The 14,058-nt window shown below is 38.0% G+C and overlaps 1 protein-coding gene across 4 annotated transcripts in view; it reads right to left on the bottom strand.

Annotated features, from left to right (window-relative positions):
* Window positions 1–14,058, bottom strand: part of CLINT1 (clathrin interactor 1) — a 283,297-nt gene that overhangs the window by 197,362 nt on the left and 71,877 nt on the right. For all 4 annotated transcript variants that reach the window (XM_053718783.1, XM_053718785.1, XM_053718782.1 and 1 more), the window contains exon 2: window positions 2,905–3,009. In XM_053718783.1, the coding sequence (XP_053574758.1) occupies window positions 2,905–3,009 (105 nt within the window). The remainder of the gene's footprint in view (window positions 1–2,904; window positions 3,010–14,058) is intronic.

The raw sequence follows: 14,058 nt of genomic DNA, 5'->3' as shown, positions 1-14,058 counted from the left end.
TTTTTTACTCTGCAGTTGGTAAAAAAAAAGCAATTGTAAACACATTAAGGGAAAAACTATTTTATAGTACACTGTCCCTTTAAATGTATATTGATGCTTTTCAGTTAAAAAAAAACATTACTATAATATTTTTTCTTTATTCAATCAAGTTTTTTGTTTAGACATTTTTTTCAAGCAAATGACCATTTATAGAAAAAACTAAAATCCTTAAAAAAGGGACAGACAACACCAGAATTTTTGTTTAAAAAGATAGATAATCCCTTTATTACCCATTCCCCAGTTTTTCATAACCAACACATGTATAATAATACACATTTTACCTCTGTAATTACCTTGTATCTAAGCCTCTGCAAACTGCCCCCTTATTTCAGTTCCTTTGACAGACTTGCAGTTTAGCTAATTAGTGCTGACTCCTAGGTAACTTCACGTGCGTGAGCTCAATGTTATCTATATGACACACATGAACTAATGCCCTCTAGTGGTGAAAAACTGTCAAAATGCATTCAGATTAGAGGCGGTCTTCAAGGTCTAAGAAATTAGCATATGAGCCTACCTAGGTTTAGCTTTCAACTAAGAATAACAAGAGAACAAAGCAAAATTGGTGTTAAAAGTAAATTGAAAAGTTGTGTAAAATGACATGCCCTATTTAAATCATGAAAGTTTATTTTAGACTTGACTGTCCCTTTAAAGAGGCTGTAGGATATGTCCTTTTCAACCAAGGTGCATGGTAGTACACTAATTTAAGCAACTTCATTTTTATTTTTTATTTTAATGCAAATGATGGCCTGTTGCTCTTTCATGCAGACATTTATGAGTTGTGTCTATTTAAAATGAACTGCTTCATCTTTCATACATTGACTAGAATTACAGATTTACTACAGGTGCCTACAGTATAGACATAGTAATCATGAAGAAGAAAATTGGAAAAATGGGTTAATAAATCCCCTTGCAACTACACATTAACAATGCTAAAAATTCACAATAATGCATAGTTTAGTCCAAGCTTCTGAAATCAAGCAACTTAAAGGGACATTATACACCAAAAAAAAATATTGTCTATTTAAATAAAGCTTTCAGTGTAGATAAAGTTTGCCATATACATGCATTACGCTGCTAAAGCTTGAAGTTCTTTCACTGCATATGAATACGGACGTAGTACACACTAGTTAGAAAGAAAGGGCTTTATCTCCTCACTCCCTAACTAGCGTGCTTACAAGGAGGAAGTCACTATCTGACAACCTGGCTTTTTCATGCTGAAACTCTGTGGATGTGCGCAGCTCTTCAGATTTATGCACAAAAACTCAAAGGAGCCTAAACTTACTGAGCGGTTTTCCTTTCTGTGTTTTGTAATTCTGTGCTACAGCTTCATTCTCTTGGTATCCTGTGTTGAAGAAGCAGCAATGCTGAACACATCACTGCTGCTCCTGAGCCTACCTATGTACGCTTTTCAACAAAGGATACTTAAATAAAAAAGCTAATTATGTAAAAGAAGTAAATTGGAAAGCCGTTGAAAAATGTATCCTGTATCTAAATCATAAAATATTTATTTTGACTTTAATGTCTCTTTAAGAAGGCATTAGACAAATTGAAATTACAAAATATACTTCCAATAGATTAACATCAGCCGAGTCAAACAGATGCTTTGCTGCAATTGTTTTCAATGGCCAAAACTAGAATTTTCCATTTTTTTATTTGGAGGAACCACTGCTGGCTTGAGTCTGGAGATAAAAGGCTGTGCCACTGTTGTCATTTTGGAGTCAGCAGAAAAGATAATCTGAACTGTAAATTAGAGAGTTAGACTTGTGAATCCTGCCATGTGCTCTATTAGTTTTCAGGACTAGAAAAGCCACACTTTTCAGACTAAAATAACGGAAAAAAAGGGACAAAATATAACAAAAGTATACTGGAAAATAGTTTTAATATGCAGAATTAACAAGGAATATGATACCCAAAAGTTTAATCACTTGAAAGTGATGCAGTATCTATGTCTATAGAAAATATCAGCTCAACAGCTCTACCTCAAAATGGCCTCAGTAGCCACATCCCATACTAAGGGGACTTTAATCCAATCAGCATACTAGTTCCAGGACTTGCAATGGAGTGTGCACCTGGCATATGCAGGACAGTCACTATTTCCCTTTTCATTTTAAGGAAGTATTCTGTGAAATGTTGTGAGATTTCAATTAAATCCCATGAGAAGTGTGAACTGATGAAGCAGATTGTTTTTTACTATGCAGACGACAGTAAAGAGAGTGGCTTTGAATCACAGAAAACTTACTCTGATGAACTGAAGAGATTTTGAGGAAAAATATCTTCCTTTGTTATACACAAAGGAATGTTCATGAGTGTATCATGTCCCTTTAAGCATTTTATATTACTAATATTCCTGCAGGAAGAATAAAAAAAACCAACAACATAATGTACTTTCAATATTTATTTTGCTTTTCAGTCCCACAGAGAGGCTGGAGTGCACCCTGCAGGCACCTGGCCATGCAATATGGAAAATAACGATTGCATGATCAGTCTGGGTGCCCATCTTTGGCTGTCCCTAATTGGCTACAGCAGGGAAAATAAAATGAACATACTGGAGACACTTTCCCCAACTGCTCTGACAATACAAAGTATGTCAACAAAATTAGTTTAAATGCTTATAAATATTTTGTATGCAGATTTTGCAATAACTTGTTTTTTTTTTTTTAATTAAGGATATATACTAAGCATACACACATAAAATAACTAGTGTCACTATATTTCTTCAGATATTTAAAATATTCATTTTGTACATCCTAGCATTTTAAAGTCTGTGCACATTTTAGGAACTTCCAGAAAGAAAACAAAAACCTCCCTTGTCATTTTTTTTACAGGAGCTATACCATAAAGATTGGTCTTTTGCTGATTACTTACTTGGCTATCTCTCCCATGACCTGCCCAGAAGGTCCCCAAGGGTCATCGTTGGTCGCCTCTCGAACCTTAGACTCAATCTCTGAATAATTCATCACTACATTGGTGCTGCAAAGTAGGAGAGAAAACACAGGCGATTAGCATTAGTCCAGAGCAGCACAGAGATTTAATAATGACACCACTGGGCTCCTTAATGAGCTACCTTCTACAGGACGGGGAAGAGCCTCACTTAGTATTGCATATGCCCTGAGGACACATTCCAATGCATTTAAGTTATCTGCGAGAAAGTTTTTCTATTCTGTTAGGACATTAGGATTTTGGAATACAAATGAGCCCAGAGATCGCATCACCCTTGTTATTAATCCGGCATAAAATGGTTTGTGGTCACAATAAAACGATCATACTTAGAAGGCAAAGATTTAAGGTAGCAGGTTACTCACAGGGGAACAACATACAATATATGCCTACTAGTCTATTCAAGGATATGAATACGCAGCTAGGTGCTTATAATCGGATTATTCAAGGCAACATGTGTTAATGTAACAAACTATGGTATAAAACATAATAAAAGGGTTTTTGTCATAAAAATCCAGCTTTGGCTTTTTCAGAGAATTTCAGGACCATCTGGCAGAAAATGGGTTAATGACAAGTGAAATGTATGTGGCACTATTCCAGGGCAATTAAATAAGAAATGTATTGCAAGGAGGGGGACCCCAGGCCTTTTCCTTTCCCATGTTGAGATCAGATCTCATTCTTTGCCATACCCAGGGTCCCTGTGACCTCAGTACAAGTAAGGAATTTATATCCAGATGTTGTAGGCTGGTTGGGAGGAGGCAGGAGAAGCTTGTTAGCATAAAACTTGCTATGATTGATACAGATATGATATTGGAGGATACATCCCAAAACTTGAGGGAATGTCTGTCCATTTGGGTTAGACAGGGCCTCATGCAGTGAGCAACTGTGATATGGGGGGGAGACGAGTGTACTGATGGCAGATCCTTGGCATTTATTCAATTTCAGTTCTTGGGGAATAAGGTTTGTGTGACAGGAAATAAATCAACTTGGATTGTGGAAAAACTGGGCTCCTGCGCATATGGATTCTGACCCCATTCTGAAAGCACCTAAAACCTCTTCACTGTGGGAGACCTACAAACCTGTAAAGATTTTTCACTGTGTACACACATTTGGCTTATGAATGTAGGAAACTTATGGCTGCAAAGAACATAAATTATAGCACTACACCAGGCTTCATTACACCGTGCTATATCCGTCCCACAAATTATAACTTATCCCAACCATGTCAAAGGCCTTCTACTGAATTACAACTCATTCAATCCACATTATAAAGCAAGAACAACTACTTACTTCATAACCGTAACAGCTTCAGTTTAATGACTTTAACAAAAGGTATGAGTGTTTGTAATTAATAATAAATATCCACCTAATGTTTTAAACATTTTCAAGAGACTTAAAAGTGCTATAATGCTATAAGAAAAGCCTGAAATGTGTTCGAGCAAATTGTTATTGCACTATTCCTGGCATATTACTGTTTAACCCTTGTAAAGATGTTAAGCACATAGCTTAAGTCAGATTCAAAGCAGCAAAGCATTATGGGACCTAGCGGAACACATCTAGTGAGTCAATGGCAAGAGGCGTATATGTGTAGCCACCAATAACCAACTAGCTCCCAGTAGTGCATTGCTGCTCCTGAGCCTACCTAGTTATGTTTTTTAACAAAGGATACCAAAAGTAAATGTGTTAACATACGAAAAGTGAAAAATCTCTAAAGGGATAGGAAACTCAAATTAAACTTGCATGATTCAGATAGAGCATGTTATTTTAAAGACCCTTTTAATATTGCTTCTATTTTTAAATGTGCTTTGTTTTCTTTGTATTCCATGTTGAAAAAGAACACACAGATATCCTACACTAGTGGGAGCTGCTGCTGATTGGTGCCTGAACACATTTGTCTCTTGTGACTGGTTAAAGGGCCATAATACCCAAATGTTTAAACACTTGAAAGTGATGCAGTATAGCTGTAAAAAGCGGACTAGAAAATATCTCCTGAACATCTCTATGTAAAAAAGAAAGATATTTTACCTCAAAAGTTCCTCAGTAGCCACCTCCCATTGTAAAGGATTTCTAAGCAGCATTTTAGTGTGTCTGTCCTGGGACAGCTGAAAGGATGAGCCTCGTGAACTCTCATATTATTTCACCAATTAGGTAAAGGAAGCTTACTATGAAATCTCATGAGAGAGAAGTCAAATCTCATGAGATCACAGTAAGAGTTCATGACCTCAGCACTGCTGATGCTGATTGGCTGCTGTTCATTTCTTCATTTTTTTTTATTTTTTTTACCTGCAGCTGGGAGCAGCGGAGTATAACTTTTTACACAGAACTTACTCTGCTGAGCTGAGGAGATTGTGAGGTAAAATATCTTCCTTTTTTACATAGAGATTCTCAGGTGATATTTTCATGACAGCTTTTTACAGTTATACTGCATCAGTTTCAAGTGATTTAGCATATGTGTTATGTCCTTTAACTAGATGTGTTCATCTAGTTGCTGCCAGTAGTGCAATTCAGCAAAGGATAACAAGAGAATGTAGCAAATTTGATAACAGAAGTTATTTGAAAGTTGATTAAAATTGTATGTTCTATCCGAATAATGAAATACAATTTTAAACAACTTTCCAATTTACTTCAATTATGAAATTTTCTTAATCTTTTTGTCATCCTTTGTTTAAAAGCAGGGATGTAAGCTCAGGGGTGTGCACGTGTCTACAGCGATATATGGCAGCAGTTTTGCAACAAACAATGTTGTAGATTAGCAAGAGCACTAGACGGCAGCACTATTTCCTGTCATGTAGTGCTTTAGGGATCTGCCTGCTACCTACCTAGGTATCTTCAACAAAGAATAACACGAGAACAAAGCAAATTTGATAATAGAAGTAAATTGCAATTTTGTAAAAAAAAATAAAGAAAATTTTTGGAATTCAAGTCCCTTAAAGGTGCTGGCAGCAGAGATAGTTTAGTGTGGTGGCATTTAAAGGGAGTTTGAGCATTTTTCTAGGTATAGCACAGACTAGAGGGTGTTTGTTAACCCTTGCATCCACTGAACTAAGCCACAGGCTTGCCTGGAGTGGGTAGACCATGATAAAATGGTTAAAAGGATTACAAAACTTTGCAAAATCGAGTACAGGTAGCCCTCAGTTTACGCCGGGGTTAGGTTCCAGAAGGAATGGTTGCAAATAGAAACCGTTGTAAATTGAAACCCAGTTTATAATGTAAGTCAATGGGAAGTGAGGGTGATAGGTTCCAGGCCCATCTCAAAATTGTCATAAGTAACACCTAATACATTATTTTAAAGCTTTGAAATGAAGACTTTAAATGCTAAACAGCATTATAAACCTAATAAAACAATCACACAACACAGAATATATAATTAAACTAAGTTAAATAAACAAAAACATTTGCTAAACAGCATTATAAACCTAATAAAATAATCACACAACAGACTTTACTTGCATTTTTTGCAAACAGTTCTTTCTATGCATTCCAATCTGGACTGATTTATAGATAGAAAGATCTTGTTCCTTTGCAAGCTGCTCGATAGCTCAGGTCTGGTTAAACTGATTAATTTCAGCTTGCTTGGCTTGAATATCTTTTCTGCAACACAAGCGGACAGCTCCATCTACTGGCTATTTTAATCAATGAACTGCTTCTCAATGCTTTTCAATAGCAGTCACATAACTGTAAAAAAAGGTTGTTATTCTGAAATGGTGCAAATTGAACCGTTGTAAACTGAGGGCCACCTGTATTTGAAAAACATACCATCGGAAAGTTTGTTATTCTCAATAAAATAGCACTTACTTTAAATCAAAGCTTCTATGCCTGCCTCAAAAATGGTCATGTCATCGTGTAAATATACAAGCCAATCGCAGCGATTTGCATATTAATAACGTCCCTGTGCACTCCTGATGTCATGCACATTGTGGTTAAAGGGACATTGAACAGTAAATAAATGCTAGAATGATGCAATCAAAGAAAAAATAGTCTTTTAATAACATATAGATGGATTTAATAAGTTGTTTAAATATGGACAAAATAAGTGTAAAGTTTTAGTGTCTATAAAACAATGGATGCTGCCATGTTGTTGTTTCTCTACTGAGGTTTATTACAGACAGTTATTAATAAGTCACTAAAATGTGCAGCCAATGACTGGGTAGAATATAAAAGTGTTCTGCACTTCCACTTCTAACAGGAGCAGAAAAGCACACTATTGTCAGAATGAAATTATGGGAAAAGGGGACAAAATAAATAATGAAAGTATATTTTGTTTTTTATATATACAGTCATTTTATATTACCATCTGAAAGTGTTTAAAGGGACAGCAAAGTCATAATTAGACATCCATGATTTAGCCAGAGCATATAATTTTAAACAACTTTCCAATTTACTTCTATTTAATTTGCTTCCTTCTCTTGTTATCCTTTGCTGAAAGGTTTATCTAGGAAAGCTCAGGAGCAGCTTTTTTTAAGGTGGATTATCAGTTTTGCATCAATCATGTTAGAAATGTATTCTTTGCACAATAGATATAAGCACACAAGGTAGTTTAGGTGTTATTATATATATATATATATATACCGCATGTATATATATAATATATATATATATATATATATATATATATATATATATATATATATATATACACATATACAGGTAGCCCTCAGTTTACGCCGGGGTAAATATATATATAAATAAATATATATATAAATATATATATATATATATATATATATATATATATATATATATATATATATATAAATATATAAATATATATAAATATATAAATATATATAAATATATAAATATATATATAAATATAAATATATATATAAATATAAATATATATATAAATATAAATATATATATAAATATAAATATATATATATATATAAATATAAATATATATATAAATATATATATAAATATATATATAAATATAAATATATATATAAATATATATATAAATATAAATAAATATATATATATATATATATATATATATAAATAAATATATATATATATATATATATATATATATATATATATATATATATATATATATATATATATATATATATATATATATATAAATATATATATAAATATTTATTTATATATATTGAGCTGTAATCCTTCCAGGAGGCTGCTGTCCAGCAGTCTCGTATGCCAAACAGATGATGCTTTTCAGCCAAAAAGAAAGAGGTAGCCGTAGCTTTTTGACCTCTACGTATTCCAGAATAGACAACAAACAAATAAGATGTTTGACGGAAATCTTTGGTTGCTTGCAAGTAAAACTTCAAAGCACGAAGCACGTCCAAGTTGTGCCACAGACGCTCCTTCTTAGAGGAAGGATTAGGACACAGAGAAGGAACAACAATTTCCTGATTGATATTCCTATTAGTAACAACCTTAGGAAGGAATCCAGGTTTGGTACGCAAAACCACCTTATCAGCATGGAAAACAAGATAAGATGAGTCGCATTGCAATGCAGATAGTTCAGAAACTCTTTGAGCCGAAGAGATAGCAACTAAAAACAAAACCAGATAGAAGCTTAATATCTATGGAATGCATAGGTTCAAACAGAACCCCTTGAAGAACTTTAAGAATTAAATTCAAACTCCATTGCGGAGCAACAGGTTCAAACACAGGCTTGATTCTCACCAAAGCCTGACAGAACGACTGAACGTCTGGAACATCTGCCAGACGCTTGTGCAGTAGAATTGATAAAGCAGATATCTGTCCCTTTAAAGGAACTCGCTGACAGCCCCTTCTCCAATCCTTCTTGGAGAAAGGACAAAATCCTAGGAATCCTGATCTTACTCCATGAGTAGCCTTTGGATTCACACCAATAAAGATATTTACGCCATATCTTATGATAAATTTTCCTAGTGACAGGGTTTCGAGCCTGAATCAAGGTATCTATGACCGACTCAGAGAAACCCTGCTTGGACAAAATCAAGCGTTCAATCTCCAAGCAGTCAGCCGCAGAGAAACTAGATTTGGATGCTGGAACGGACCTTGAATCAGAAGGTCCTGTCTCAGTGGCAGAGTCCATGGTGGAAGAGATGACATGTCCACCAGGTCTGCATACCAAGTCCTGCGTGGCCACTCAGGTGCTATCAAAATCACAGAGGCTCTCTCCTGTTTGATTCTGGCAATCAGACGAGGAAGGAGAGGAAATGGTGGAAACACATAAGCCAGGTTGAACAACCATGGTACTGCTAGAGCATCTATCAGTACTGTCTGAGGATCCCTTGACCTGGACCCGTAATAAGGAAGTTTGGCGTTCTGACGAGACGCCATCAGATCCAATTCTGGTGTGCCCCATTGCTGAATCAATTGTGCAAACACCTCCGGATGGAGTTCCCACTCCCCCCGATGAAAAGTCTGACGACTTAGAAAATCCGCTTCCCAGTTCTCCACTCCTGGGATATAGATTTCTGATAGATGGCAAGAGTGAGTCTCTGCCCATCAAATTATTTTGGTAACCAACATCATCGCTAGAGAACTCTCGCTCTCAGTTCTAGAATATTTATCGGGAGGAGAGCCTCCTCCTGAGTCCACAAACTCTGTGCTTTCAGGGAATTCCAGACTGCACCCCAGCCCAATAGGCTGGCGTCCGTCGTCACTATGACCCACATTCCCTGGGACAGATGATCCTGTGACAACCACCAAAGAAGAGAGTCTCTAGACTCTTGATCCAGATTTATCTGAGGAGATAAATCCACATAATCCCCATTCCACTGATTGAGCATGCATAGTTGCAGTGGTCTGAGATGCAAGCAAGCAAACGGAACTATGTCCATTGCCACTACCATTAGACTGATTACCTCCATACACTGAGCCACTGAAGGCCAAGGAAAGGAATGAAGAGCTCGGCAGGTGGTTAAAATCTTTGATTTCCTGACCTCCGTCAGAAAATTTTTCATGTCCACCTAATCTATCAGACTTCCCAAGAATGGAACTCTTGTGAGAGGGATAAGTGAACTCTTCTTTATGTTCACCTTCCACCCGTGAGATCTTAGAAAAGCCAACACGATGTCCGTGTGAGATTTGGCTAGTTGGTAAGTCGACGCCTGAATTAAGATATCGTCCAGATAAGGCGCAACTGCGGTGGCCCGCGGCCTTAGAACCGCCAGAAGGGACCCTAGCACCTTTGTGAAAATTCTGGGAGCTGTGGTCATCCTGAAGGGAAGAGCCACAAACTGGTAATGCTTGTCCAGAAAGGCGAACCTGAGGAACTGGTGATGTTCTTTGTGGATAGGGATGTGTAGATACGCATCCTGTAAGTCGACGGTGGTCATATATTGACCCTCCTGGATCATTGGCAAAATAGTCTTAATGTTCTCCATCTTGAAGGATGGGACTCTGAGGAATTTGTTTAGTATCTTGAGATCTAAAATTGGTCTGAAGGTTCCCTCTTTTTTGGGAACCACAAACCGATTGGAGTAGAACCCCTGCCCCTGTTCTGTTTTCAGAACTGGGCAGATCACTCCCATGGTATATAGGTCTTCTACACAGCGTAAGAACGCCTCTCTTTTTGTCTGGTTTACAGACAATTGAGAAAGATGGAATCTTCCCCTTGGAGGAGAATCTTTCAAATCTAGAAGGCACCCCTGGGTTATGATTTCTAAAGCCCAGGAGTCCTGAACGTCTCTTGCCCAAGCCTAAGCAAAGAGAGAAAGTCTGCCCCTACTAGATCCGGTCCCGGATTGGGGGCTACCCATTCATGCTGTCTTGGTGACAGCAGCGGGCTTCTTGGCCTGTTTACCTTTGTTCCAAGTCTGGTTAGGTCTCCAGACTGACTTGGATTGAGCAAAATTCCCCTCTTGCATCGCAGCCGGGTAAGAGGTAGAGGGACCACCTTCGAAGTTTCGAAAGGAACGAAAATTATTTTCTTTGGTCCTCATCTTATTTGTCTTATCCTGAGGAAGGGCATGGCCTTTCCCTCCAGTGATGTCTGAAATGATCTCTTTCAGTTCAGGCCCGAATAGGGTCTTACCCTTGAAAGGGATGGCTAAAAGTTTAGATTTTGATGACACATCAGCAGACCAGGACTTAAGCCATAACGCTCTACGCGCTAAAATGGCAAAACCTGAATTCCTTGCCGCTAATTTAGCCAGTTGCAAAGCGGCATCTGTAATGAAAGAATTAGCTAGCTTGAGAGCCCTAATTCTATCCAGAAAATCATCTAATGGGGTCTCAACCTGAAGAGCCTCCTCCAGAGCCTCGAACCAAAAAGCAGCTGCAGTAGTTAAAAGAACAATGCACGCTATAGGTTGAAGAAAACCCTGATGAACAAATATTTTCTTTAGGAGACCCTCTAATTTTTTATCCATAGGATCTTTGAAAGCACAACTGTCCTCAATAGGTATAGTCGTACGCTTAGCCAGGGTAGAAATAGCTCCCTCCACCTTAGGGACCGTCTGCCACGAGTCCCGCATGGTGTCTGATATGGGAAACATCTTCTTAAAAGTAGGAGGGGGACCGAACGGAATACCTGGTCTATCCCACTCCTTAGTAACAATGTCCGAAATCCTCTTAGGGACCGGAAAAACATCAGTGTAGGCAGGAATCTCTAGAAATCTGTCCATTTTACACAATTTCTCTGAAACTACAATAGGGTCACAATCATCCAACGTCGATAAAACCTCCCTGAGCAACAAGCGGAGGTGTTCTAGTTTAAATTTAAAAGCCGTCATATCTGAGTCTGTCTGAGGGAACATCTTTCCTGAATCAGAAATCTCTCCCCCCCAACTCATAACATTGTGAGGGTACATCGGATATGGCTAATAAAGCGTCATAGGGCTCAGCATTTGTTCTCACACCAGACCTACTGCGCTTCCCCTGCAACGCAGGCAGCTTAGATAAAACCTCTGTGAGGGTAATATTCATAACTGCGGCCATATCTTGCAGGGTGAAAGAATTAGACGCACTAGAAGTACTTGGCGTTGCTTGTGCAGGCGTTAATGGTTGTGACACTTGGGGAGAATTAGATGGCATAACCTGATTCCCTTCTGACTGAGAATAATCCTGCGACATACTTTTTGTAGCTAAAATATGTTATTTGCAATTTATTGACCTTTCAGTGCATGAGGGACACATTCTAAGTGGAGGTTCCACAATGGCTTCTAAACATATTGAACAATGACTTTCCTCAATGTCAGACATGTTGAACAGGCTAGTAATGACTACAAACAAGCATGAAAACACTTTATCTTAAAAAACCGTACTGCGCCTTTAAGAGAAAAAAAGGGATACACGTTCTGCATAACTGCTTTAAAATGCACCAAATTTTTCAAATTTTTGATAGCAGACTCAATATGTGTAGTTAAGTTTGCTCCACAAGAAAATTTAACATTTAACCCTTTATTGTGCAAACCGGATTGAAATAAGGCCTAAATCCGGAAAAAACACACCCAGCACCTTGCCACAGCCCTGCTGTAGCGCCTACTTACCCTCAGGGATTGTAAATATGGGGTTAAAGCTTCGATTTGGCCAAAAACATCCACAAGGGCCCTCAGGAGTTGGAGCTTGCTGCTTGCAGATTGAAAACAACTGCGCATCTGAGGCACGAAAATAGGCCCCGCCCATCTCACTCAATGTCTCTACAGCCTCAAAGAACCGCACCAGAGCGGTTTAAAACTAGCCATGTGGGTTCTGAGACCCAAAAGATAAGCCAAGTGTACCCTCAATAAAGTTGCCCAAAAAACGTTATTGCCCACAAAACGTTAACAGCACTCACAAGTTCATAAAACGTTTGCCCACAAACATTCAAAACTCAGTGTCAACCATCTTTTAATTAGCCCCTTATGCAAGCTTAGTAATGCCTTTCTATAGCTCTTAGGTTTACTGCTTACCCTTACCCTCATGGGGATACTGTCAGCCCTTCTGAAATACACAGTCTCTCCAGAAAAAATGACTGAACATACCTCACTGCTATATAGCATGAAAACGTTCCTCACACTGAAGTTTCTTGTACCCCTCAGCCTCTGTGGGAACAGCACTGGATCTTAGTTACAAATGCTAAGATCATCATCCTCCAGGCAGAAGTCTTCATCCATCTGCTGCCTGAGAGTAAATAGTACACACTGGTACCATTTAAAACAAAAAAACTCTTGCTTGAAGAAATTAAAAAACTAAATTTATGCTTACCTGATAAATTTCTCTCTCTTGTGGTGTATCCAGTCCACGGGTTCATCCATTACTTGTGGGATATTCTCCTTCCCAACAGGAAGTTGCAAGAGGACACCCACAGTAGAGTTGTCTATATAGCTCCTCCCCTAACTGCCACCCCCAGTCATTCGACCGAAGACAAGCAAGAAAAAGGAGACACTATAGGGTGCAGTGGTGACTGCAGTTTAAAAATAAAAAACACCTGCCTTAAAGTGACAGGGCGGGCAGTGGACTGGATACACCACAAGAGAAAGAAATTTATCAGGTAAGCATAAATTTTGTTTTCTCTTGTAAGGTGTATCCAGTTCACGGGTTTATCCATTACTTGTGGGATACCAATACCAAAGCTTTAGGACACGGATGAAGGGAGGGACAAGGCAGGAACTTAAACGGAAGGCACCACTGCCTGCAAGACCTTTCTCCCAAAAATAGCCTCCGAGGAAGCAAAAGTATCAAATTTGTAGAATTTAGGAAAAGTATGAAGCGAAGACCAAGTCGCCACCTTACAAATCTGTTCAACAGAGGCCTCGTTTATAGAAGCCCATGTGGAAGCTACCGCTCTAGTGGAATGAGCAGTAATTCTTTGAGGAGGCTGCTGGCCAGTAGTCTTATAAGCTAAACGGATTATGCTTCTCAGCCAAAAAGAAAGAGAAGATGCCGAAGCCTTTTGACCTCTCCTCTGTCCAGAGAAGAGAACAAACAATGCAGATGTTTGACGAAAATCCTTAGTAGCTTGTAAATAAAACTTTAAGGCACGAACCACGTCAAGATTGTGTAATAGACGTTCCTTCTTTGAAGAAGGATTAGGACACAGTGACGGAACAACAATCTCCTGATTGATATTCTTATAAGATACCACGTTAGGAAGAAACCCAGGTTTGGTACGCAAAACAATCTTATCTGCATGGA

Source organism: Bombina bombina, chromosome 6 (genome assembly GCF_027579735.1).
Source record: "Bombina bombina isolate aBomBom1 chromosome 6, aBomBom1.pri, whole genome shotgun sequence".
Taxonomy (NCBI): Eukaryota; Metazoa; Chordata; class Amphibia; order Anura; family Bombinatoridae; genus Bombina; species Bombina bombina.
Note: the sequence above shows the minus strand (reverse complement) of the source record. Positions and strands in the feature narration are given on the sequence as shown.